Source organism: Crinia signifera, chromosome 9, assembly GCF_055691185.1.
Source record: "Crinia signifera chromosome 9, ASM5569118v1, whole genome shotgun sequence".
NCBI classification, from domain to species: Eukaryota; Metazoa; Chordata; class Amphibia; order Anura; family Myobatrachidae; genus Crinia; species Crinia signifera.
The window spans coordinates 88,413,689-88,440,258 of record NC_139225.1 but is presented as its reverse complement, the minus strand read 5'-3'; the positions used below and the strand labels follow the sequence as shown (position 1 = coordinate 88,440,258).

The window sequence follows — 26,570 nt, the reverse complement described above, 5'->3', positions numbered from 1 at the left end:
CAATGTGCACAACAATTTGTTACTATTGTTTATTTCAAAACGTATTTTCAAAGTGCTCACTTGCTTATACGCAGATACACTCTGCACACAAGCCACTGTAGATGTGACATGTAAATATGAGTGCACACAGCTACAAAGAGAACTCTAAATATTACGTTTAGTGCTTTTATATTTTATTTCAGTGGTTCCCAAACTTTGTGCCATGGCTCCCTGGGGTGCCTCGGGACACTTGCAGGGGTGCCACGGGTTGATGGTCCAGGACCAGTTCAAATGATTTATGATCAATTATTTAGGGACAAAACCAGTGCTGGTGGCTGCCAATCATAAATATGTGTACAAGCAGCAGAAAATCCTCCCCTTTAACTTATAACTGAACCTTAGAAGCACATATAAACACAATCTACTTCATTTTATATTTATTTTTCTACACCTAGGGGTGCGGTTGAAAAATTCTGATACTCTAGGGCAGCGGTTCTCAAACTGTGGGTCCTTACCCCAAAGTAGATCCCAACCTTGTCAGCATGGGGTCACAGTTCCATGTTGCTGACCTTCAGGCTGATGACTTTTCTAATCTCAGTCAGTGATTGAAGAAGTCTGAAAAATCTGTTGGATTGTCTGTTATTTTAGACTCCTCCCATAATTGTGTGCCTCCACAATGCTGCCATGTCTGCTGACTACACATGTGATGACCTTCTGCAGTAACTTGCTGGGGTCCTGTAATTATTTTTATTGTCTGATGGGGTCCCAGAGCAAAATAGTTTGAGGACCCTGCTCTAGGGTGCCATGATTCAAAAAAGATTGGGAACCCCTGGTTTATTTATTAACCAGACCCCCCCCCCCCCCCCCCCCGAATATAATTTTCCAAACTATATATATCAAGTCAAAAAGAAAGACTAGAGCAGGGGATTTAAAGCCCCATACACACTAGAGTATAAAGGGGGTTATTCTGGTTGGGGAATGACGGGCTGTCCGCCCACCCTCACAGCGTGTGTTCACACTCACTGGCTGCGTATGGATGTTTAACATAAACATCCATTAGCAAGCTGCGGGGGAACACCCACATCATGCCATGGTCACTGACCATGGCATGATGTGGAAGGCACACGCACATCTAAGGTTGTTCTGAGGTAACCTTAGATGTGCGTGTGCATTCTAAAGTAAGTGGGTTAGCAGCTGACATGAGGTGATGTCAGCTGCCCGCCCCTGGCACCCATGTCACCGTCGTTTTCCATGGGAACGCCCAAGTAACACTGGGCGTTCCCATGGGCGGGTATCCCGGCCTGCCGTCCCCTCCGCCTGCAATGTTGGTTGCGTGCACCCAGCGAATGGGTTGTTTGCCATGGCCTCACACACCCTGCGTCTGCACATGCACAGCAATGCAAAAACAATGGCCCAGTGCGAACAAAGGAGCCAATGCAAACGGACCAGAATAAGGTAAAATATATCGCTTAGAAAAGGCTTTCTGTGCAATTTCTTTCAATATATATTCTAGTGTGTACACTCAATACACTCAATGGGGCCGATTCAGACCTGCTCACTCAGGTCTGAATTCAGACCCATCTGCGATAGAGGAAGGACTGCGCATATCGGCTAATGTGCATGTGCAGACCCTGCAGCGAGCACCCTTCAGCAAGATAAAGAGTTCACATAGTGATTGCCAAAAATGGTGTCCGTACCCATAGAAATGCTGGACGGGCCCCAGGGTGTGCAGGCGTTCCCCAGCCTGCTCAGAGCGGGCGTATTATGTCAGTGCTTGCCCCCAATTCGGAGAAAAACGTGCAGCAGAACAGTACGTCCTGAGCTACTTTTCTAATGTGAGTAGAGGAGAAGTCATTAGATGGTGAGCAAGCATCAAGTGATTTCTCCTCTGTGTGGGCACTTGTGAGCGAACGTGTAGTACACATCTACTCTGTCCAGGGCGGCCTTAACTCGCTAGGCTCCGAATAGATGCAGCCTAGCGAGCAGGTCTGAACCAGGCCCAATATCATTAACAAGCATGCATCGTTAACAACCATTAATGTCTGCTGAACATGCAGGTTAATTTGGCTGAATAGTCAAATGACCCGCTTGTTCAGCAGGTTCCGATGACGTCACTGAGCGATATTGGCGGTGGCCAGGGGTCGCCTAGTGGGTGCGGGACTTTAGTTTAAACGATGGATTGTCCATTTAACAGTTTAAATTTAAACAATGAACAGGGGGCTAACCTTGTTATTCTCACTTATTCTTGTTCTGTTAAAGTTTTGAAATAGTAAATACAGCTCTTAAAATTCTTAATGATTTGAAACAATTGCAACCTGTCCTGAATTAGGCCCTTTGTTCATTAAAAGCTGACTTTATAATATATTAAATTCAGCACATTATAAGGTAGCTTTGATTTTTGCTTATTGCATACATTCAGCATTGCCAATATTAAAACATAATTTCCATTTCTTAAAGGCTCCCCGGCCACCAAAGCAACCGAACATTCAAGATTTTCAGTTTTTTCCACCAAGGCTGTTTGAGCTGTTGGAGAAAGAAATACTCTATTATAGAAAAACCATTGGATATAAGGTAAGCTTGAAATGTTATACAACTGAGAAATTAAATAAGTTCATATCAAAAAGAATAAAAGAGTTTTTTTTTTCATTTTGATACAATAATCCCTTTTTTGTATTAATGTATTGTTATTAACTGTGAAGATAGCTTTCATCCTTGTACATGCCCCAGAGGCCTTCACAAATATCCTTGGTACTGTATAATGGCTGCTCTCGAGCGCCAGAGAAATCATTGCTATTCTCTATCTATATACAGTATATATATCTGTAGTTGTATTTAGCGAACCAAAACGAAATAGTTTTAGCATTTGTGTGTACACCTCTAGATGACTATCTCGATATTAGAGTCTCATGTTAGCTTCTAAATGATCCAAAATCCGTTCTGGTAGCTGCTCATTGTATGACTTTTTCTGGGACTTCTTTTTCAACATCAAGCTGCAGACAAGGTTCTGACCTTGCAAAAACATGTCCTTTGTTGTTACTGAAACTGATTTTGATATGTCTAGCCATGAATATCCTGGGTGAGATGGTGTCTTGTGTGTGAGACAATCTAGTTTGCCCAGGACAATTTAAGAGAATTTTACATGGAATTGTTAATGAAATGGAACAAATATCATCAAACCCCATGTATACTGTATATGCAAACACGGATTCAGTATTGAATCCCGGCGGTCGGGATCCCGGCGTTCAGAATCCCGACGCCGGAATCCCGACAGCCGAAATGCCGACAAGGGGGGGACGTGGATCGCCCCCCCTTGCGGGCTCGCTGCGCTCGCCACGCAGCGGGCCCGGTGCCTCGCTACGCTCGGCACGCTATTTTATTCTCCCTCCAGGGGTGTCGTGGACACCCCAGGACGGAGAAAGTGTCGGCATTTCGGCGGTCGGGATTCCGGCGTCGGGATTCTGAACGCCGGGATCCCGACCGCCGGGATCTTAACTGCATCCCGCAAACACAATTATCCTACCTATAGGCAGGTAATCAACATGTGTCAGTATTTCCCAACAGGATAAATACCGATACTCGCCTATTCAATGCTGCCGTTTCTGACAGCATTAAAGGCTGTCAAATCCGTCTTTTTAAAATGCTGGATTTGTTTTGTCGGAAACGGGCGTGGATTGTCGTTTTCACGGCCGCTTATCAACAATCCGCGTCATACTGAGGTGTGTAGTGTGATTGGATTGCTGTGTCTACCGGGCATAACAGCTGCTTAACTTCATCGCCAACTTGTAAGGTGTACTGTTAAAACGTCATGTCATGAAAACAGATTTTATTTTGATGCATTGATAATGAGGACAGACATTAAAGATGAGCAACGATCTGTTTGGCCAAGTGCGTCCAACACAGATGACAATTTGTGCCACATTGATCAGGAGGACAGATGCATTTCGAGTTAACGAACTGACAGTAGGTGTGCACAATATCATTTATAAACAACTGGGCCAAAGAGGGCATAATTCTTGTACTGCTACTTTTCTCGCCAAAGAAGATACCTGCAAATGATGACCACTATTATGAGACCACTATTATGACACACTGAGAAGGTTGTGGAGGGCAATTAGTGAAAAATTGACCGGTGTTGCTGTAAACAGGCATTGTTTCACTGTATGATAACGCCAGGCCACACCCAGCCAACCACATGTGTGAGTTGTTATAGCATTAGAATTGGAAGGTGTTTTAGCCCTGACCAGGCACCAAGTGCTTTCCTTTTCTTTGGACCACTGAAGAAGCACCTGGTTGGAAGGCGATTTGCAACTGATGAAGTTCATCAAGCCATCATGTACTTGCTTCAGGAGCTTGGCACTGATTTCTTCAATGCCAGGATAGATGCCTCAGTGTACTATTGGAACACATGCTTAGACTAGTATGGAGACCATGTGGGTATTAAGACCGTAATGTTGATTATATGTATATATATATATATATATATATATATATATATATAGAGAGAGAGAGAGAGAGAGAGAGAGATATCAAGTCCTGGTATGAAACGCTTTGGGCGTGGCCTATACGGAAGACGGAGTGACGTCACCAGAGGGAGGCGAGCGGAAACGGGAAGCGGCAGCGTCTGCAAGTCCAGCGTGAGAGGCTGTTCCTGACGAGAAGGCAATATCTCCTATGCCGACAGTGGTTCCATCCACCCCCAGTCACTCAGGCTTGGCAAGCTGTTTATCTTTAACCCCCATGTATGTGAGCGTATATTACAAGTAAAGGAACTGTGTTTTAACTTGCTCATTGTGCGCTTCAGGAAATGGGGTTTTGGAGAGTTCTGCACACATAAGGAGTTGATGCCCTTGTAATTGATGGGCAAGAATCCACTGTGTGTTGGTTGGCACACTAGTGGGGGTGCTATCCCAAACGTTTACGACATGGGAAACGAAAGAAGAAAAGAAGGTTTGTATTGGATGCACCAATAAAAGTGCATCCAATACAAACCTTCTTTTCTTCTTTCGTTTCTAATTGTGCGCTTCTCCTTTCCTTTTGCTTACAAGCAGTGGCGTAACAATAGAGGGTGCAGGGGATGCAGTTGCTATGGGGCCCGGCGGCTGCGGGGGCCCGGGGCCAAGCAAACATCCCCTGCACCCTTTAAATTTTTAAAGAAATGCTGCGGCGGTGGCAAGCAGACAGCGCCGCTGTCCCGTGTCCCTGGGACAGCGCAGCACTGTCAAAGGCAAGCGATAGTCCGTCCAGACTCCAGCTAGTCTGTCATGGGGCTTAACATCACTCTCTAGTAGTGACCAGCCCCAGCGCGACGTACAGAAGCGCCTGTGTACAGTTTCCGGCGCCGATGTGAGGACTCGGGCGTGGGTGCAGACCCAGCGTGGGTGCAGCTCCCGGCTCATGACAGAGAGACCTGGCGCGGCGGTGATCACGTGGCGTGCTGGGAAGCCCCGACAGTGTTGAGACCCGGCAGAGTGCTGCCAGAGGTACCATCATCTGGGGAAGGGGGGGGGGGGGGTTACACAGCGGCCAGTCCTGCTCTCTCTCCCCCTCTTTCTTCCATGCTCTTTTCCTACTGCACGTTTCTCTTAGCCCAAACTATCACTCCACCTGTCTCTCTGCCCCTAGTCCTCTCTCCTACCCATGCTTCCTCCCTCTCTCTTTCCTCTCTCTCTCTCTGTCTCTCTCTGTCTCTCTCTGTCTCTCTCTGTCTCTGTCTGTCTGTCTGTCTCTCTCTCTCTGTCTGTCTGTCTGTCTCTCTCTGTCTGTCTGTCTGTCTCTCTCTGTCTGTCTGTCTGTCTCTCTCTGTCTCTCTGGGGGGGGCCGTCCAAGATTTTGCTATGGGGCCCACATCGTTCTAGTTACGCCTCTGCTTACAAGTACACGTTGGACCCTGGTTTAAGTCCTGGAGTAAAGCGGCACGCAACAGGGGATCTGATACATTCCTCCATTGGAGAGAGGTTTTGCGCAGTGGTATTATTTTGTATCATATATATATATATACACGTTGAATAAATGTATGCCTTGCTGGCATATTTATTGAACCACCCTTGTGATTATACATATATATGTATATGTAATATATTATTGCTTATTACCTGGTTGGATTTAAGTGCAGCTGTGTGTATACTTTGTACATATAAGATACTACAGACAATGTGAAAACCCCAGCAGGAGGTAACTCATCAGATTTTTTAAAAAGCAATACAGTATATGGCTTTGCTTTTTCAAAAATATCTGGAGTGCTGCGTGGCGATTTACCCCTGCCGAGGTTTTCACACCATCTTCAGTATCTACTGTATCTATCGATCTATCTATCTATCTATCTATCTATCTATCTATATATAGGGAAAAAGAAGCAGTGGCACTCAGAGGAACTATTAAAGAGCAAAGTGTATTTTAAATATCACCAACGTTTTGGGGCTTGCACACCCCTTTGTCAAGGTGCATAAAGTGAAATGATTCTCTATCTATCTATCTATCTATCTATCTATCTATCTATCTATCTAGACGTACAGTATATACACAGCTTTGTACACTGTGTATTGCATGTATACAGAGTCATGGCTATTTAAGACATGAGAACTGGCAATTAGCTTCCACGCTCCCAATTTAACTGTATCGTCAGTCACAATATTGTAGCAGACATTTATATATATATTCTTTATAACATTTTTATCTGCCAGCTCCCTCTAGAGGGAACACATTTAATAAAGGCAACAAATCTCACTGAAAATATCATAAAAGATATTATTCTGTTATACTAAATCTGATCCTTTTCTATAGAATACTCACAAAAAAGCAATATGTTTTGTGAAAAAAGCACAGGTGAGAACCATAACTATATAATAAAGTACCTATTGTGTGAGTTATGAGACAATTAAGTTAACAAGTTCAAAGGCTTGCGTACACACCACTTGTAAATGCTAAATCAAAATCCTAATGGAATAAAAATATTTATTAACTACTGTACTCTTAGCTTAATAAAATAGAAACTTACAAAGAGTCACAGAACTCAATAATATAATACAAATGATGGTTTTTAATGTTGTTATCATATGTCTTTAAAAATGTGAGTACTGTACCCCCATGAGGGAGAATAGAACCTATGTACGGGGGTTCCGGCTGGCGGTAAGGCCGGCAGTCGGGATCTTGGCAACAGGATCCTGACCGCCGGATCCTGACTGTCTGCATATCCCTACATACCAAAACAACATCTGGCATGTAGTCAGTGACTGTATTTCATCCCTCGACAATAATTCCAGAAGAGTACCAAGATATTTCTTGTCCACATCATCACAGATCCACTTTCACGGTTGTCTTACCAAAGGTAAAGCAATACATTTTGTTATTTCTAATTAAGGAATGATCCAGTAGAGGCACCCTTAGCTAAGTTCTGCTTACCAGTGATTACATGTTCATCTCTTATAAATTAGAATCAATAGTAACTTCCTCCTTTTAAAAAGTACAATTATTATAACTTTTTCATACTTTACCACCCATTTGGACTGGGAATGGTGAAGTGTGCCGATTTCAATCATAGTATCTGGCCCAAAAGCATGGCTAGCAAAGTAAGCCATATGAGAAAACGCTGTACACTTGGGGTTCCAAATGCTCAAGCATCTACATTTGCACCACAAAAGTGAAAAACTCATTTCGGCTTTTACATGTGTTGACCTTTGCTTGCGTTGACTTTATGACAGTGCCGACCCAGTAGCGCACGCAGGGGGGTTTCTGAGTACCCAGTATCCCCCAGGTATCTACGGCCCCTAACCTGAAAGCTAAGGTTCCCCTCTTTCCATGGGTACAAGAATTGTAAAAATCGGCCCTGGGAAACCGGAGATGTCTGACTTCAAAGCAGTGGTCCCCATCCAAGCCTGTTAATTGCTCTTCCCAGTCAGATATTTCAGGTTCTGTCTGACTTAGTGTTTTTTCTGAGAATATATTCCAAAAGCTGGGACTCTCCCCCCTTTAGGAGACACTAGAAGCTTGTCTCTACTGTTCCCAGAACCAGAGATATCAGCCTTCCAGCAGCTGGTTACTGCTCCAGCTCCACACACCTGGTATGTAGTTTTATATACTCATTGGCAGATTGCTCTGCCTCCTGAACTCTGATCCCCTAGTCCCCAATAGCATTTGGTAGGTGGGATTATCTAGTTTTGAATTCCATTAAAATCTAAGAAATCTATTTCCGGGAACTGGAGATATCTGCAGTCAAGCAAACTGTCCTCCCACCAGAAAATTATGAATAATAAGCCCACTCCACTATACACCCCTCCTCTACATATTAAACATCCTCTACCACCCTGGAAGTTATGTATCAGGGCCCCTTCATTCAGCCCAATGCCCCCTTCTCCCACCCCATCTCCCACCATCTGTGCAGTAAAGGGGTAATTAGTGGAAATTACTGAGCCAGGCCCTACATGCTGAGCGGTTTATATAATACCCCCTACCACCCGCAGGACATTAAAGCTTCCCCCACCCCTAAAGCTGGAGGATTGGTAGGGGCCCCAATACATTGCCATGCCCAGGGGTCTACACTGCTGTTATGTGTGTGTGTATATATCTCACCAGCACTTTGATAAAGGGACTGCCGTGTCCCGAAACGTCAGTAACACTGCCTGCTGTCTTTTTATTTGTTTGAGTGCCGCCGCCCCCTCGCCAGACTGTATTACTGGCAGCATTTTGCTGTCCAGTTCGGAGGGCACCACACTCATTGCTGTTCCCTCAGTGGACTACAATCATCGCACATCGTATTGTTTGGAGCGCCGTCTCAGGGTGTACACATATATATATATATATATATATATATATATATATATATATATATATATATAGCGAAAAAGGTGTGCAGCACTCCAACCACGATCTTGAAGAAAATCAGCTTTATTGAACAACGTTTCAATACCACAACGATATTGTCATCAGGTTAACATACATAAAATAATACACACCTTATATACCCAGTGCAAGTGGCGTCCAAAGGGGTGTGTACCAGCCAAGCGCGCCAACAACGTCAGGTAAGACAGGTCAGCACGCACAACAGACACACCTCCCCTGGAGGCGCAACAACGTGACATCACCCATCCCCATAGTAACCCTGTCATAACAAAATGGGAAAATAAGCGTATATGGTGCCGTAAGTTTTACAAATGATACAAAGTAATACAAAAAATTACATCAAGTAATACATAAAAGAGGAAGACAGCACAATGGTGCTGATGTAAACATCACACTCAAATAAACAATCAGAAAAAAATCATTTGTATTAAATAACTAATGGTCTTACCTGCACAATTAAAGAGACTCCAGCCTAAGTCCACCTTTGATCCACAATCCTTTAATGCATCCATTCGGACGTTTACTAGGATGCTGAACTCTGAGGTGTTGTCAACGGAAAAGCAATCTAGAGTGCATTATAACAACTTGAACAATACCGAGCGGGATATTATCAGAAATTTGGCATCCAACAACTCTCTAGTGTTTCGGGGAGCAGACAAGGGCGGGGCTCTTGTTATTCAAGATATGGACAAATATCACACCCAGGTCATGGTCCATTTGGATGACCTTGCCACCTATAATGGACTGCCCCGTGACCCCACAATGTTCTACACCAAAGAATTACGTGAGTTGCTTGTAGATGCTGTTTCCCATGATATTATCTCCATTGAATTGTCCAATGCCTTGATACCCAGTTTTCCCATTGTACCATTGTTTTACTGTTTACCGAAGGTGCACAAATGCCTTGTCAACCCCCCCGGCAGACCCATTGTGGCTGCACGGGGGTCGTTGATGCAACCGGTGTCGGTATATCTTGACTATTTATTCCAACCTTGTATCCGCAATCATGCCAGATATTTGCTTGACACTAACACTCTGCTTAGACGGCTTATGGAGTTTGGACCCATCGATGGTGACATTACGATGTTCACCGTCGATGTCTCCGCACTCTATACCTCTATCCCCCATGGATTGGGGTTGAGTTTTCTTAGACAATTTCTTTCTAACAACATTCATTATAAGGGACCTGATATCCCTTTCGTCCTTGAGTTGATGCGCTTTGTTCTTGAAAAAAAATTTTTTCTGTACAACAATCAGTATTTTTTGCAAAGGGTTGGTGTTGCGATGGGGGCGGCGGTCGCTCCCTCATACGCAAACATATTTATGTTTGAGTATGAGCAACATCTCTTTTTTGACAACCCAGCGATTGCTAATAACATCGTTTATTACAGTCGCTATATAGACGATCTCCTAATTTTTTGGAAAGGCCCCCCAGAAGTTCTGTGTGACTACCTAACCACACATAACGCGGGACCCGACCCCATTAAATTTACGTTTGTTCATGACATAAGTAGCATCAATTTCTTGGACGTCAGGATTATGATAAAGGATGGGTTGATTCATACTGATCTATATAAAAAAGACACGGATCGTAATAATTTATTAGAATATACCAGTTGTCATCCCAGGTCCACTATTCGTAGTCTACCACACTCACAATTTCTGCGTGTTAAAAGAATTGTCTCTGATCCGATTGTGGCCAACCAGCAGATTGATTGTATGATTGAAAGATTTGTTGCTAGGGGCTACCCACTTGCGGAATTATTGAATACCAAAAATAATGTGATTGCCCTAGATCGATCTTCTTTGCTGACTAAAGTTTCCCCTGACACTAAGAGACCGGACATACTACCATGGGTAACTACCTATACTCAGTTTAGTCCTGTTGTCACTAAAATTGCGCAGAAAACTTGGCCGATTATACAGTCTGATACGGACTTGGGTCTCTCTAAGACGAAATTATTGCCTAGCTTTAGACGATCCAGTAACCTGGGAAATTTGTTGGTGAAATCCAATGCTGCACCCCTTACCAATCTTCCTCCGACTAGAAAGTTAGGCTGTGTTCGGTGCGCTTGCACTTCTTGTAAATTCATGTTGCCAGGCTCGACTTTTAATCATCCCCGCACAGGGAAGGTTATGTCGATTCGTCACACTCTATCTTGTAATACATGTTACACGGTTTACCAAATTATTTGCCCTTGTGGCAAATCGTACATTGGCAAAACTGAAAGGCCTTTTAAAGATCGGATGGCGGCCCATAGATCGGCCATCAGGGGGGCCATAGCCACCGGTCGGGGTGACCAGCCGGTCGCTCGGCACTTCCTGCTGGCGAGACATGGGCTGACATCTATCCGGTATCGCATGATAGACCATATTCCCGTACCTATTAGGGGTGGCAATAGAAAAGTCATGCTCTTGAAGTGTGAAGCCCGATGGATTGCCCGGCTGGGGACATTGACCCCTCATGGGCTTAATGAACAGTCAGGCATAGCCATCCTCATCAATTGACCTGATTGGTACCGCTTAGTAATATCTTGCATGGATTAATAGTTATTTATTCTTGTCTTTTTTAATGATTTTTCCTTTACTGATCTCATGGGTATTATCCCCTTCATGACAGAGCCAGTTTGTGCCTTCATGACAGAGCCCTTTTTTTCAAATCTGACATGTCTCACTTAAGTGGGGATAACTTTTTTTTGCTTTTACTTATCCCAGTGATTTTGAGATTGTTTTCTCGTGACACATTGTACTTCAAGTTAGTGGTAAATTTTCGTCGATACAGTCTGTGTTTTTTTGTGAAAAATACCAAAATATCGTGAAAAAATGGAAAATTTAGCAATATGCAAAATGTCACATTTTCTGCTTGTGAGACATATAATCATACCACTTAAAATAGTTAATAACTAACAAAGACCATATGTCTACTTTATGTTGCAATCATTATTTCAACCTCCTTTTCATTTTTTTGGACACTAGGAGGCTTCAAATATGACTAGCAAATTCTCAAATTTTCATGAAAATTTCAAACACTGATTTTTTTAGGGACCAGTTCAGTTTTGATGTGACTTTGAGGGACTTGTATGTGAGACACCCCCATAAATGATGCCATTTCAAAAACTGCACCCCTCACAGTATTCAAAACAGCATTTTGGAAGTTTGTTAACCCTTTAGGTGTTTCACAGGAATTAAAACAAAGTGTAGGTGAAATTTCAAAATTTCTTTTTTTTTTGCAGAGTTTCAATTTTAATACATTTTTCTAACGAATACAGTAGATTTTATTAGAGAAATGTGACTAAAAATTGATTCCCCCAATTCTTTTGTTTTCATAAATATCCTATATGTGGCCCTAGTGTGCACGTTGACCAAACCACAGGCTTCATAATAGAAGGAGCACCTACTTGATTTTGGAGCCTCCTTTTTATGAGATTTTTTTTTAGGCACCATGTAGGTTTCTAGGCACCATAAGTGCTAAAAGTTAGGAACCTCCCCCACAAGTCACCCCATTTTGCAATCTACACCCCTCAGGGAATTCATCTAGGGGTATAGTGTACATTTCAAACCCCCAGGGGTTTCACCAATTTTGGTACAACTGGGATGTGAAAATGGAAAATTACATTTTTTTACACAAACATGCAGTTCTGGCTAAAAAATTTTCATTTTCACAAGGAATGAAGGAGACAAAGCACCCCAAAATCTGTGCCCCAATTTCTCCCGAGTACGGCAATGCCTCACATGTGACCAAAAAATACCAGTTGGGTGCATGGCAGGACTCAGAAGGGAAGGAGTGATTTTTGGATTTTGCAGCACAGATTTTGGTGGAATGAATGGTGGGTGCTATGTTGCACCAATACAGTGGAACCCCCCCACAAGTCACCCCATTTTGCAAAGTACACCCCTCAGGGAATTCATCTATGGGTATAGTGTACATTTCAAACCCCCAGGGGTTTCACCAATTTTGGTACAACTGGGATGTGAAAATGGAAAATTACATTTTTTTACACAAACATGCAGTTCTGGCTCAAAATTTTTCATTTTCACAAGGAATGAAGGAGACAAAGCACCCCAAAATCTGTGCCCCAATTTCTCCCGAGTACGGCAATGCCTCACATGTGACCAAAAAATACCAGTTGGGTGCATGGCAGGACTCAGAAGGGAAGGAGTGATTTTTGGATTTTGCAGCAAAGATTTTGGTGGAATGAATGGTGGGTGCTATGTTGCATTAGCAAGACTCCCAAAGCACCAATACAGTGGAACCCCCCCACAAGTCACCCCATTTTGCAAAGTACACCCCTCAGGGAATTCATCTAGGGGTATAGTGTACATTTCAAACCCCCAGGGGTTTCATCAATTTTGATACAACTGGGCAGTGAAAATGAAAAATTACATTTTTTTACACAAAAATGTACTTCTGGCTCAAAATTTTTCATTTTCACAAGGAATGAAGGAGACAAAGCACCCCAAAATCTGTGCCCCCATTTCTCCAGAGTACGGCAATGCCTCACATGTGACAAAAAAATACCAGTTGGGTGCATGGCAGGACTTAGAAGGGAAGGAGTGATTTTTGGATTTTGCAGCTCAGATTCTGGTGGAATTTTGGTGGGTGCTATGTCGCATTAGCAAGACCCCCCAAGCACCAATACAGTGGAACCCCCCCACAAGTGACCCCATTTTGCAAACTACACCCCTCAGGGAATTCATCTAGGGGTATAGTGTACATTTCAAACCCCCAGGGGTTTCACCAATTTTGGTACAACTGTGATGTGAAAATGGAAAATTACATTTTTTTACACAAACATGCAGTTCTGGCTCAAAATTTTTCATTTTCACAAGGAATGAAGGAGACAAAGCACCCCAAAATCTGTGCCCCAATTTCTCCCGAGTACGGCAATGCCTCACATGTGACCAAAAAATACCAGTTGGGTGCATGGCAGGACTCAGAAGGGAAGGAGTGATTTTTGGATTTTGCAGCAAAGATTTTGGTGGAATGAATGGTGGGTGCTATGTTGCATTAGCAAGACTCCCAAAGCACCAATACAGTGAAACCCCCCCACAAGTCACCCCATTTTGCAAAGTACACCCCTCAGGGAATTCATCTAGGGGTATAGTGTACATTTCAAACCCCCAGGGGTTTCATCAATTTTGATACAACTGGGCAGTGAAAATGAAAAATTACATTTTTTTACACAAAAATGTACTTCTGGCTCAAAATTTTTCATTTTCACAAGGAATGAAGGAGACAAAGCACCCCAAAATCTGTGCCCCCATTTCTCCAGAGTACGGCAATGCCTCACATGTGACAAAAAAATACCAGTTGGGTGCATGGCAGGACTTAGAAGGGAAGGAGTGATTTTTGGATTTTGCAGCTCAGATTCTGGTGGAATTTTGGTGGGTGCTATGTCGCATTAGCAAGACCCCCCAAGCACCAATACAGTGGAACCCCCCCACAAGTCACCCCATTTTGCAAAGTACACCCCTCAGGGAATTCATCTAGGGGTATAGTGTACATTTCAAACCCCCAGGGGTTTCATCAATTTTGATACAACTGGGCAGTGAAAATGAAAAATTACATTTTTTTACACAAAAATGTACTTCTGGCTCAAAATTTTTCATTTTCACAAGGAATGAAGGAGACAAAGCACCCCAAAATCTGTGCCCCCATTTCTCCAGAGTACGGCAATGCCTCACATGTGACAAAAAAATACCAGTTGGGTGCATGGCAGGACTTGAAGAAGTGGAGAGACCCGCACCATAAGGTGCTTTTGAAGCAATGTATGGTATCGTGGAATAATTGTGCTTATATTCGCTGGAAATTTTTATAAATATCTTTCCTGGCAATTTAGGGTGCTGATCCCCTGATTCAAAAATGAGCAATAACAATGGAAGAGAAAAAAGGTGAATCAGTTTGACTGGGATGCACTCCTGTTCCACAGTAATAAAATATTATTTTTACCTATAAAAGGTGTATACTTTATTTGTTGACGTATTTGATTATTTTTAGAAGTTTTATTTATTAAACTTTATTAAGAGCTAGTAGGTCATCATTCTGTAATGGTGCTGGATAATACAGTTTGTCAATGATATGAGACCTTAAGGTAAGTAGTGAAAATATTAAAACAAGATATAGATTTAAAGAGAAAAAGAAATTTTAAAGATTAAAAATCACTCTGTGAATATTGTAGCTTGAGTATACTTGTCTAGTTACTGCTTAAATTCCACAGTGTGATAGTGGATTAATGCAGTGCCTGTGTAGGGTGTTTGATTAACACGGTGATATTCTCACTGTCTGTTGTCTAATCAAAGCAATGTATTGCCCTCTGCGTATATATTCCTCAAATGGGGTTGATTCTGCCCACGATAGTTCTATCTGAACCACTGCATATGGTGCAGATGTATAATCCGTACGGACAGGTTTGTCCTACACTAGTACTAGTGCTCACAATCTGTCAGGCAGAGTCACTGGTAATTGTCAAAGGGTGTGCACTCAATTAGTGCCGTGCACACTGTGCGATCTTCCAATTGGATCTATGCTGATCCTATAAGGTGCTCTACATACAATTCATGTGGCACATATACGTGGGTCGTACACACTGTGCAATCTTCCGATTGGATCTGTAATGATCCTGTGCTTCTGAGCTTAAATGGCTGATGTGCTTTATGGTGCACTACATACAGTTCATGTGGCACGTATACATAGGTAGGAACAGTACTGATGGTATGTTGTGCACAGTTTAATGAATCACGTGTTCACATACATGCATTTCTTTATTGGGCAAGATCACTGGTAGGCTGCCAGTACGAATGTGTGATCGCTGGATGTCATACACACTATGCAATCCTCAGGTTGGATCTACACTAGCATTGTGTTTTTGTGCTAAAATAGCTACTGCATTTTGTAATGCGCTGTTAACAAGTTAATATATCACATATACATCAATGAAAGCAAATGCCAGTGGTGTACTGCACACAGTGAGTCACTGTTAACTGCCAAGATGGATCTTCAATCACTGATTGCCATACACACTGTGCAATCCTAAGATTGGATCAACACTCGCACTGTGCTTCTATGTTTTGATAACTCATACGCTTTCTGATGCGCTTATTAACGAGTTCTGATATCACATATACAAGAGTGAAAGCCAATACCAGTGACGTATTTGACAGGCTTAAATGGATTATATGTGCACAGCAAAACAGTTCTCTAACGGGCACAGTTACTGGTAGCTGTCGCAATAAATGTGCAAACACTGATTGCCCTACACACTGTGCAATCCTCAGATTGTATCCCCACTAGTGTTGCGCTTCTGTGTTTTAAATAACCAATGCGCTATTAAGGGTTAGTATAACATATATATGTGAATGGAACTTGTGTCAGATCGTATACACTAGATTCTATGCCAGGATCTCCTTTACTATTGACAGTGATCCATTGCCTGTGTAGGGTGTTTGATTAACACGGTGATATTCTCACTGTCTGTTGTCTAATCAAAGCAATGTGTTGCCCTCTACGTATATATTCCTCAAATGGGGTTGATTCTGCCCACGATAGTTCTATCTGAACCACTGCATATGGTGCAGATGTATAATCCGTGCGGACAGATTTGTCCTACACTTGTACTAGTGCTCACAATCTGTCAGGCAGAGTCACTGGTAATTGTCAAAGGGTGTGCACTCAATTAGTGCCGTGCACACTGTGCGATCTTCCAATTGGATCTATGCTGATCCTATAAGGTGCTCTACATACAATTCATGTGGCACATATACGTGGGTCGTACACACTGTGCAATCTTCCGATTGGATCTGTAATGATCCTGTACTTCTGAGCTTAAATGGCTGATGTGCTTTATGGTGCACTACATACAGTTCATGTGGCACGTATACATAGGTAGGAACAGTATTGATGGTATGTTGTGCACAGTTTAATGAATCACGTGTTCACATACATGCATTACTTTATTGGGCAAGATCACTGGTAGGCTGCCAGTACGAATGTGTGATCGCTGGATGTCATACACACTATGCAATCCTCAAGTTGGATCTACACTAGCATTGTGTTTTTGTGCTAAAATAGCTACTGCATTTTGCAATGCGCTGTTGACAAGTTAATATATCACATATACATCAATGAAAGCAAATGCCAGTGGTGTACTGCACACAGTGAGTCACTGTTAACTGCCAAGATGGGTCTTCAATCACTGATTGCCATACACACTGTGCAATCCTAAGATTGGATCAACACTCGCACTGTGCTTCTATGTTTTGATAACTCATACGCTTTCTGATGCGCTATTAACGAGTTCTGATATCACATATACAAGAGTGAAAGCCAATACCAGTGATGTATTTGACAGGCTTAAATGGATTATATGTGCACAGCAAAACAGTTCTCTAACAGGCACAGTTACTGATAGATGTCGCAATAAATGTGCAAACACTGATTGCCCTACACACTGTGCAATCCTAAGATTGTATCCCCACTAGTGTTGCGCTTCTGTGTTTTAAATAACCAATGCGCTATTAAGGGTTAGTATAACATATATATGTGAATGGAACTTGTGTCAGATCGTATACACTAGATTCTATGCCAGGATCTCCTTCACTGTTGACAGTGATCACTGAGTGTACACGTGCTGCTAGCGCTGTCAGAACATGACACTATGCGCTGCTGTACACGAGTAATGATTGTGGCTATACGCCAGTGTGGGCAAGGACGCTCACTCTCCTATTAATGCCTGTTGCCAGGGATGTAATCCCCTTGGCCGGCGTGTGCTGCTGCGCCTCAGCGCTACTCGCACAGGAGCTGCTGAGCTAACTAAACAGAGGTATTTTTACATGAGACAAACAGACATTACATAATTTAACAGGCTAAATTGCTACAATTTCACAGAGGAGGGCTGCCAATGCGCATTTCACTAAGTAGCTTTTTCAAGGCTATCACCTAAGTACCTGGCCCCCCCTGGATTGGTGATATTTATGGGATCAGTCTAAAATGGGCGTATTTTGCTTGGAGCCAATGGTAGTCCGTTTTTTCACTATTCAAATGGACTTTGGCATTCTCATTGGTTGCTTGAGCTTCCCAGGGAATAGGGGAGGATTTGTCTGATCCATCATAGAATGTGAGAGAAGTCACATTGCATCATTTTTATACAGATATGGCAACACATTGTACAATGTTATTGCAAATTATTGCATGGTAGAAGTAACACATTACCAATGTGTCACTATTAAATATATGGTAATTAAGGTTACCTGGTTTGTTAACTGCAATTAATAAATACAAATGGTGATGCTGCCACTGTACTGTTGTCGCTTGTTTATATATATTATTTTGTTATATATTATTTTACCATGTTCATCCCTAATTATATTAAGACTCCACTTGGTCCTATTATAAATTCATAAATGCACTGATATGTTATGTGCATGTTGTGAACTGTGTGTGTAGTGAAAACTATGCTGTTGCTGAGCGTGGAATGTTCAGGCATAAATAAATAAAAAAATAAAAAATAAAAAATATGACACACGAGTGGTGAGACACACTAAAAATAAAATAAAAGTGATAGATAAAAAAATGTGCTGGTGACAATGCCTATTAAATTAGCTGTGCATGTACAGGGATTAATACTGATTACCCTGGAAATGAAATTCCTAAAGAAGTTTTTTAATTGTGACAATTGCTCTGAATAAATAATTAAAAAGTGTTAGGTGTTATACTGAGATGAGTTTACCCACGGTGCTGATGAGGCCAACAGTGATTTGACCTTGATGTTGGTGCTGGTTGTGAGAGTATTAAGTGACCAAAATTATACTACACAATAACGTGTCTGTGAGAGTCTGTGGTATTGAATAAAGAAATATTGGAACAGTATGATGATATTTTACTGTGCTGATCCATCCCTCTATTGGGTCCCAATAGGTGTACAGTGTCTGAATAATTGGTGGAGTAACATGATGTGGAGAATACTGTTATATGACAACTCGTGGTGTTTTTGATTAGTCCGGGAGAACATGTGTAGAAGTAATGGGTATAGTAATCACGAACATAGTACACCGGCATGATACATTTGTTGTACTAATTGCTGGATATTTAAGGGCAGTGGGGATACTGGCCTTTGAGAATTAAAAGACATGTAAAGGTGTGTGACTGTGCTTTTTCTGGGGGTCCCAAGGGTGGCCTCCACCTCCAGCACAGTACACAAATTTTTATTACTTTACAGATAAGCAGAGTAATGGATTTCTTCATTCAGACCATGTGGTTTGAGGCTATTCATTAGAAAGATGTATCTGGATTCTTTCTTCAGAAGTTCGAGTGTAATGTCCCCACCTCTGATACCCAGTGTAATTCTCTCCAAGGCAATGGCCTTCAGACCTTTGGGGTTACTTTGATGGTACTTCCTGAAGTGCCTCGCCACAGGAAGTACCTGCATTAATTGCAGTTAACAAACCAGGTAACCTTAATTACCATATATTTAATAGTGACACATTGGTAATGTGTTACTTCTACCATGCAATAATTTGCAATAACATTGTACAATGTGTTGCCATATCTGTATAAAAATGATGCAATGTGACTTCTCTCACATTCTATGATGGATCAGACAAATCCTCCCCTATTCCCTGGGAAGCTCAAGCAACCAATGAGAATGCCAAAGTCCATTTGAATAGTGAAAAAACGGACTACCATTGGCTCCAAGCAAAATACGCCCATTTTAGACTGATCCCATAAATATCACCAATCCAGGGGGGGCCAGGTACTTAGGTGATAGCCTTGAAAAAGCTACTTAGTGAAATGCGCATTGGCAGCCCTCCTCTGTGAAATTGTAGCAATTTAGCCTGTTAAATTATGTAATGTCTGTTTGTCTCATGTAAAAATACCTCTGTTTAGTTAGCTCAGCAGCTCCTGTGCGAGTAGCGCTGAGGCGCAGCAGCACACGCCGGCCAAGGGGATTACATCCCTGGCAACAGGCATTAATAGGAGAGTGAGCGTCCTTGCCCACACTGGCGTATAGCCACAATCATTACTCGTGTACAGCAGCGCATAGTGTCATGTTCTGACAGCGCTAGCAGCACGTGTACACTCAGTGATCACTGTCAACAGTGAAGGAGATCCTGGCATAGAATCTAGTGTATACGATCTGACACAAGTTCCATTCACATATATATGTTATACCAGGGGTCTTCAACCTTTAAGACAGCGTGGGCCACCTAAAAAAATCCAGTGAAGCCCGAGGGCCACTAAACTCTACTGCAGTATTTCGGACAGCCCCATAGAATCACAGCTCCCCTATAACGTCAGCACAGTCCTTCATAGATAATTGGCACAGCCGCCCATACTCCCCCACACACACATACCCCAATAGTCATCAGCAGCCAATTTGGGTTCCAGTGCAAACAGTAAAATATGTGCCCCCCCCATATATAATTTGATATTGAATAAATTGCACGCGCCGTAGGCGCGCTCCCAAAGAGGGGTGTTGCCTTATTATAAGGGGCGTGGTCTAATTATAAAGAGTGTGAACTAGCAGGAAAACAATTACCTGACACCTCTTTTGCAACCTGCATGATTAGACATTGGTTACCGCAGGACTGATCTTTGTCCTGACACGCTTAAGTTGACTGAAGGCTGCACAGTGACATATAAACATGAAGGCCCACACAGTGAACTAGTATGCCTCACAGATCAAACCCAAACAATGAAAGGCTACTTAAATCAATATACACTGTTACACTGTTTATCCGTAATGCCCATTACACATTGTGCATCACACCATAGTGTCCATTAGACATTATGCCACACACCGTAATACCTGTTGTACTTTGTCATACACCGTAATGCCCATTACACATTATGCCACACACGTGATGCCCATTACACATTAATCCACAAAAAATTATGCCCATTGCACATTATGCCCCACACTAATGCCCATTATGCCACAGACCATAATGCCAGCAGTACTCCTGCTTATACATATGATGCCCCAGCAGTGCCCCTCACCCAATGCCCCAGCAGTGCCCCCACACAATGCCCCAGAAGTGCCCCTCACACAATGCCCCAGCAGTGCCCCTCACACACAATGTCCCAGCAGTGCCCCTCACACACAATGCCTCCAGTAATGCCCCACACACAATGCCCCAGTAATGCCTGCAGCTTTGCCAGGTCCCCTGCTCCCGCCAGCTGTACCTCCTCAACCTACAGCTTTGCCGGGTCACCTGCTTCCACCATCCATGCCTCCTCCTGCAGTTTCGCCGGGTCCCCTCCGCCAGCTGTGCCTCCTCCTCCTGCAGTTTCTGTGCCAGGTCCCCTGCTCCCGCCAGCTGCGTTGCCTCCTCCCGCAGCTTTGCCGGGTCCCAGCTCCCACCAGACATGCCTCCTCCTCCCTCAGCCACGCTGGATCCACTCCTCTGCCCTGCCTGCAGCCAATGAAAATCGGGTAGGCGGCACCCGGGGGGACTCCATTACGCTGCCTCCCTCGGCAGCATTTTCTTTTACTTTAAAAAAAAAATCCTGTGCATGGCGGGCAGGGGGCCACTGAGATCAGCTCCGCGGGCCACTCGTGGCCCGCGGGCCATGGGTTGAAGACCCCTGTGTTATACTAACCCTTAATAGCGCATTGGTTATTTAAAACACAGAAGCGCAACACTAGTGGGGATACAATCTTAGGATTGCACAGTGTGTAGGGCAATCAGTGTTTGCACATTTATTGCGACATCTATCAGTAACTGTGCCTGTTAGAGAACTGTTTTGCTGTGCACATATAATCCATTTAAGCCTGTCAAATACATCACTGGTATTGGCTTTCACTCTTGTATATGTGATATCAGAACTCGTTAATAGCGCATCAGAAAGCGTATGAGTTATCAAAACATAGAAGCACAGTGCGAGTGTTGATCCAATCTTAGGATTGCACAGTGTGTATGGCAATCAGTGATTGAAGATCCATCTTGGCAGTTAACAGTGACTCACTGTGTGCAGTACACCACTGGCATTTGCTTTCATTGATGTATATGTGATATATTAACTTGTTAACAGCGCATTACAAAATGCAGTAGCTATTTTAGCACAAAAACACAATGCTAGTGTAGATCCAACCTGAGGATTGCATAGTGTGTATGACATCCAGCGATCACACATTCGTACTGGCAGCCTACCAGTGATCTTGCCCAATAAAGAAATGCATGTATGTGAACACGCGATTCATTAAACTGTGCACAACATACCATCAGTACTGTTCCTACCTATGTATACGTGCCACATGAACTGTATGTAGTGCACCATAAAGCACATCAGCCATTTAAGCTCAGAAGCACAGGATCATTACAGATCCAATCGGAAGATTGCACAGTGTGTACGACCCACGTATATGTGCCACATGAATTGTATGTAGAGCACCTTATAGGATCAGCATAGATCCAATTGGAAGATCGCACAGTGTGCACGGCACTAATTGAGTGCACACCCTTTGACAATTACCAGTGACTCTGCCTGACAGATTGTGAGCACTAGTACTAGTGTAGGACAAACCTGTCCGTACGGATTATACATCTGCACCATATGCAGTGGTTCAGATAGAACTATCGTGGGCAGAATCAACCCCATTTGAGGAATATATACGCAGAGGGCAATACATTGCTTTGATTAGACAACAGACAGTGAGAATATCACCGTGTTAATCAAACACCCTACACAGGCACTGCATTAATCCACTATCACACTGTGGAATTTAAGCAGTAACTAGACAAGTATACTCAAGCTACAATATTCACAGAGTGATTTTTAATCTTTAAAATTTCTTTTTCTCTTTAAATCTATATCTTGTTTTAATATTTTCACTACTTACCTTAAGGTCTCATATCATTGACAAACTGTATTATCCAGCACCATTACAGAATGATGACCTACTAGCTCTTAATAAAGTTTAATAAATAAAACTTCTAAAAATAATCAAATACGTCAACAAATAAAGTATACACCTTTTATAGGTAAAAATAATATTTTATTACTGTGGAACAGGAGTGCATCCCAGTCAAACTGATTCACCTTTTTTCTCTTCCATTGTTATTGCATGGCAGGACTTAGAAGGGAAGGAGTGATTTTTGGATTTTGCAGCTCAGATTCTGGTGGAATTTTGGTGGGTGCTATGTCGCATTAGCAAGACCCCCCAAGCACCAATACAGTGGAACCCCCCCACAAGTGACCCCATTTTGCAAACTACACCCCTCAGGGAATTCATCTAGGGGTATAGTGTACATTTCAAACCCCCAGGGGTTTCACCAATTTTGGTACAACTGGGCAGTGAAAATGAAAAAAATACATTTTTTTACACAAAAATGTACTTCTGGCTCAAAATTTTTCATTTTCACAAGGAATGAAGGAGACAAAGCACCCCAAAATCTGTGCCCCCATTTCTCCAGAGTACGGCAATGCCTCACATGTGACCAAAAAATACCAGTTGGGTGCATGGCAGGACTCAGAAGGGAAGGAGTGATTTTTGGATTTTGGAGCACAGATTTTGGTGGAATGAATGGTGGGTGCTATGTTGCATTACCAATACAGTGGAACCCCCCCACAAGTGACCCCATTTTGCAAACTACACCCCTCAGGGAATTCATCTAGGGGTATAGTGTACATTTCAAACCCCCAGGGGTTTCATCAATTTTGGTACAACTGGGCAGTGAAAATGAAAAAAATAAATTTTTTTACACAAAAATGTACTTCTGGCTCAAAATTTTTCATTTTCACAAGGAATGAAGGAGACAAAGCACCCCAAAATCTGTGCCCCCATTTCTCCAGAGTACGGCAATGCCTCACATGTGACCAAAAAATACCAGTTGGGTGCATGGCAGGACTCAGAAGGGAAGGAGTGATTTTTGGATTTTGGAGCACAGATTTTGGTGGAATGAATGGTGGGTGCTATGTTGCATTACCAATACAGTGGAACCCCCCCACAAGTGACCCCATTTTGCAAACTACACCCCTCAGGGAATTCATCTAGGGGTATAGTGTACATTTCAAACCCCCAGGGGTTTCATCAATTTTGGTACAACTGGGCAGTGAAAATGAAAAAAATACATTTTTTTACACAAAAATGTACTTCTGGCTCAAAATTTTTCATTTTCACAAGGAATGAAGGAGACAAAGCACCCCAAAATCTGTGCCCCCATTTCTCCAGAGTACGGCAATGCCTCACATGTGACCAAAAAATACCAGTTGGGTGCATGGCAGGACTCAGAAGGGAAGGAGTGATTTTTGGATTTTGGAGCACAGATTTTGGTGGAATGAATGGTGGGTGCTATGTTGCATTACCAATACAGTGGAACCCCCCCACAAGTGACCCCATTTTGCAAACTACACCCCTCAGGGAATTCATCTAGGGGTATAGTGTACATTTCAAACCCCCAGGGGTTTCATCAATTTTGGTACAACTGGGCAGTGAAAATGAAAAAAATAAATTTTTTACACAAAAATGTACTTCTGGCTCAAAATTTTTCATTTTCACAAGGAATGAAGGAGACAAAGCACCCCAAAATCTGTGCCCCCATTTCTCCAGAGTACGGCAATGCCTCACATGTGACCAAAAAATACCAGTTGGGTGCATGGCAGGACTCAGAAGGGAAGGAGTGATTTTTGGATTTTGGAGCACAGATTTTGGTGGAATGAATGGTGGGTGCTATGTTGCATTACCAATACAGTGGAACCCCCCCACAAGTGACCCCATTTTGCAAACTACACCCCTCAGGGAATTCATCTAGGGGTATAGTGTACATTTCAAACCCCCAGGGGTTTCATCAATTTTGGTACAACTGGGCAGTGAAAATGAAAAAAATACATTTTTTTACACAAAAATGTACTTCTGGCTCAAAATTTTTCATTTTCACAAGGAATGAAGGAGACAAAGCACCCCAAAATCTGTGCCCCCATTTCTCCAGAGTACGGCAATGCCTCACATGTGACCAAAAAATACCAGTTGGGTGCATGGCAGGACTCAGAAGGGAATGAGTGATTTTTGGATTTTGCAGCTCAGATTCTGGTGGAATGAATGGTGGGTGCTATGTGGCATTAGCAAGACCCCCGAAGCACGGTGAAATGATGAACCTAATAATCCATAGATGTGTGGTATATTTTGAAACACTCCTTTATACATAGGCCGGGTTTGTCGGGGCAAGTTTCACAGTGGAAAATAGTTTCCTTTCTTATTCCCTTTTTATAGCAAACTTTGCACCTTTTTTGTGTCCTGCCCTTTCTTGCAGTGGAGGGGATTTCGTTGGGAAAATGCTGCCCTGGTACAATACGGGGGCCAGTACTAGAAGTACTGGGGCCCTCTGCCTGCTGATTCCCAAATATTAGGCTCTTTATGACTTCCTCTTGAAAGTGCATAAATGTCCCCCTCTGGCCGGTAGAACGGAATAGCACGTAAGCGTTATACAGTGCCATCTGGATGATATACACGGCCAGCTTCTTGTACCAGATATTTGTTTTCCGCAGGGCACTGTACGGCTTCAGTACCTGATCTGAAAGATCCACTCCGCCCATGTACTTATTGTAATCTAGGATACAATTTGGTTTTGAGGTGTGGGTACTGGTACCTCGTACAGGGATGGAGGTGGTACTGTCTCCATGAATTGTTGTCAGTATAAGGACATCCCTCTTGTCCTTATATTTGACCAACAACATATTTTCGGTGCATATTCCCCTGCTTTCACCCCTTCTCATTACTTGGGCAATGTGCGTTTTGGGGAGGCCTCTTTGGTTCTTGCGCACAGTACCGCAAGCTGCTGTACCTCTTGAACCAAGGGCCTTAAACAGGGGGATGCTGGTGTAAAAGTTATCCACATAGAGGTGATAACCCTTATCCAGGAAGGGGTGCATTAAATCCTAGACAATTTTTCCACTAACACCTACGAGGGAGGGGGGGCATTCTGGTGGTTCAATTCTTGAATCCTTCCCTTCATATACCCTAAACTTGTGGGTGTACCCTGTGGTGCTTTCACACAGCTTATACATTTTTAGGCCATACCTTGCCCTCTTACTGGGAAGGTACTGGCGGAATTTAACCCTTCCTTTAAAATGTATAAGGGACTCGTCGATACTAATACATTTATCAGGGATGTATAGCTCTGCAAATTTGGCACTGAAATGATCAATGACCGGCCTGACTTTGAATAGCCTGTCAAAGGTGGGATCATCTCTGGGTGGGCACTGTGCATTATCGGTGTAATGTATAAATTTATGGATTGCCTCAAAACGAGCCCGGGGCATGGCCATACGGTGAAATGGGGTGCTGTACAGAACATCTGTACTCCAATATTGCCTAATTTGTGGCTTTTTTACTATGCCCATATGTAACACCAGACCCCAAAACGTCATCATCTCTACTGCATCTACAGGGGTCCACCTAGCAAATGATGACGTGGGGTTTTGAGCAATAAACTGCTGGGCATATAAATTAGTTTGGTCCACCATTAAATTTATTAAATCATCAGAGAAAAATAATTTGAAAAAGTCAATTTCTCTGAGACCTGTTGAATCAAATTGGATTCCTGGGATGGCCAAAAACTCAGGAATCTGGGGCTCAAAATTGTCTGGTGGTGGGGTCCATACGAGATCAATTATTGGGGGGGGGTCTCAGCTGCTCTACGGGGGCGTCTTTGAGGGGGTCCCTCATCACCAGAGGAGGAAGAGGAGCTTAAGACGAATCCTTCAAATTCCCCGCTTGCCTCACTGGCTGTGTCAGAGTCAGAGGCAAGCATGGCATATG

At 42.9% G+C, this 26,570-nt stretch overlaps 1 protein-coding gene across 2 annotated transcripts in view; it reads left to right on the top strand.

The window, feature by feature from the left end:
• SMARCA1 (SNF2 related chromatin remodeling ATPase 1) overlaps window positions 1–26,570 on the top strand; it is a 157,321-nt gene that overhangs the window by 82,758 nt on the left and 47,993 nt on the right. For both annotated transcript variants that reach the window (XM_083159337.1, XM_083159338.1), the window contains one exon: window positions 2,437–2,550. In XM_083159337.1, coding sequence (XP_083015463.1) covers window positions 2,437–2,550 — 114 coding nt within the window. The remainder of the gene's footprint in view (window positions 1–2,436; window positions 2,551–26,570) is intronic.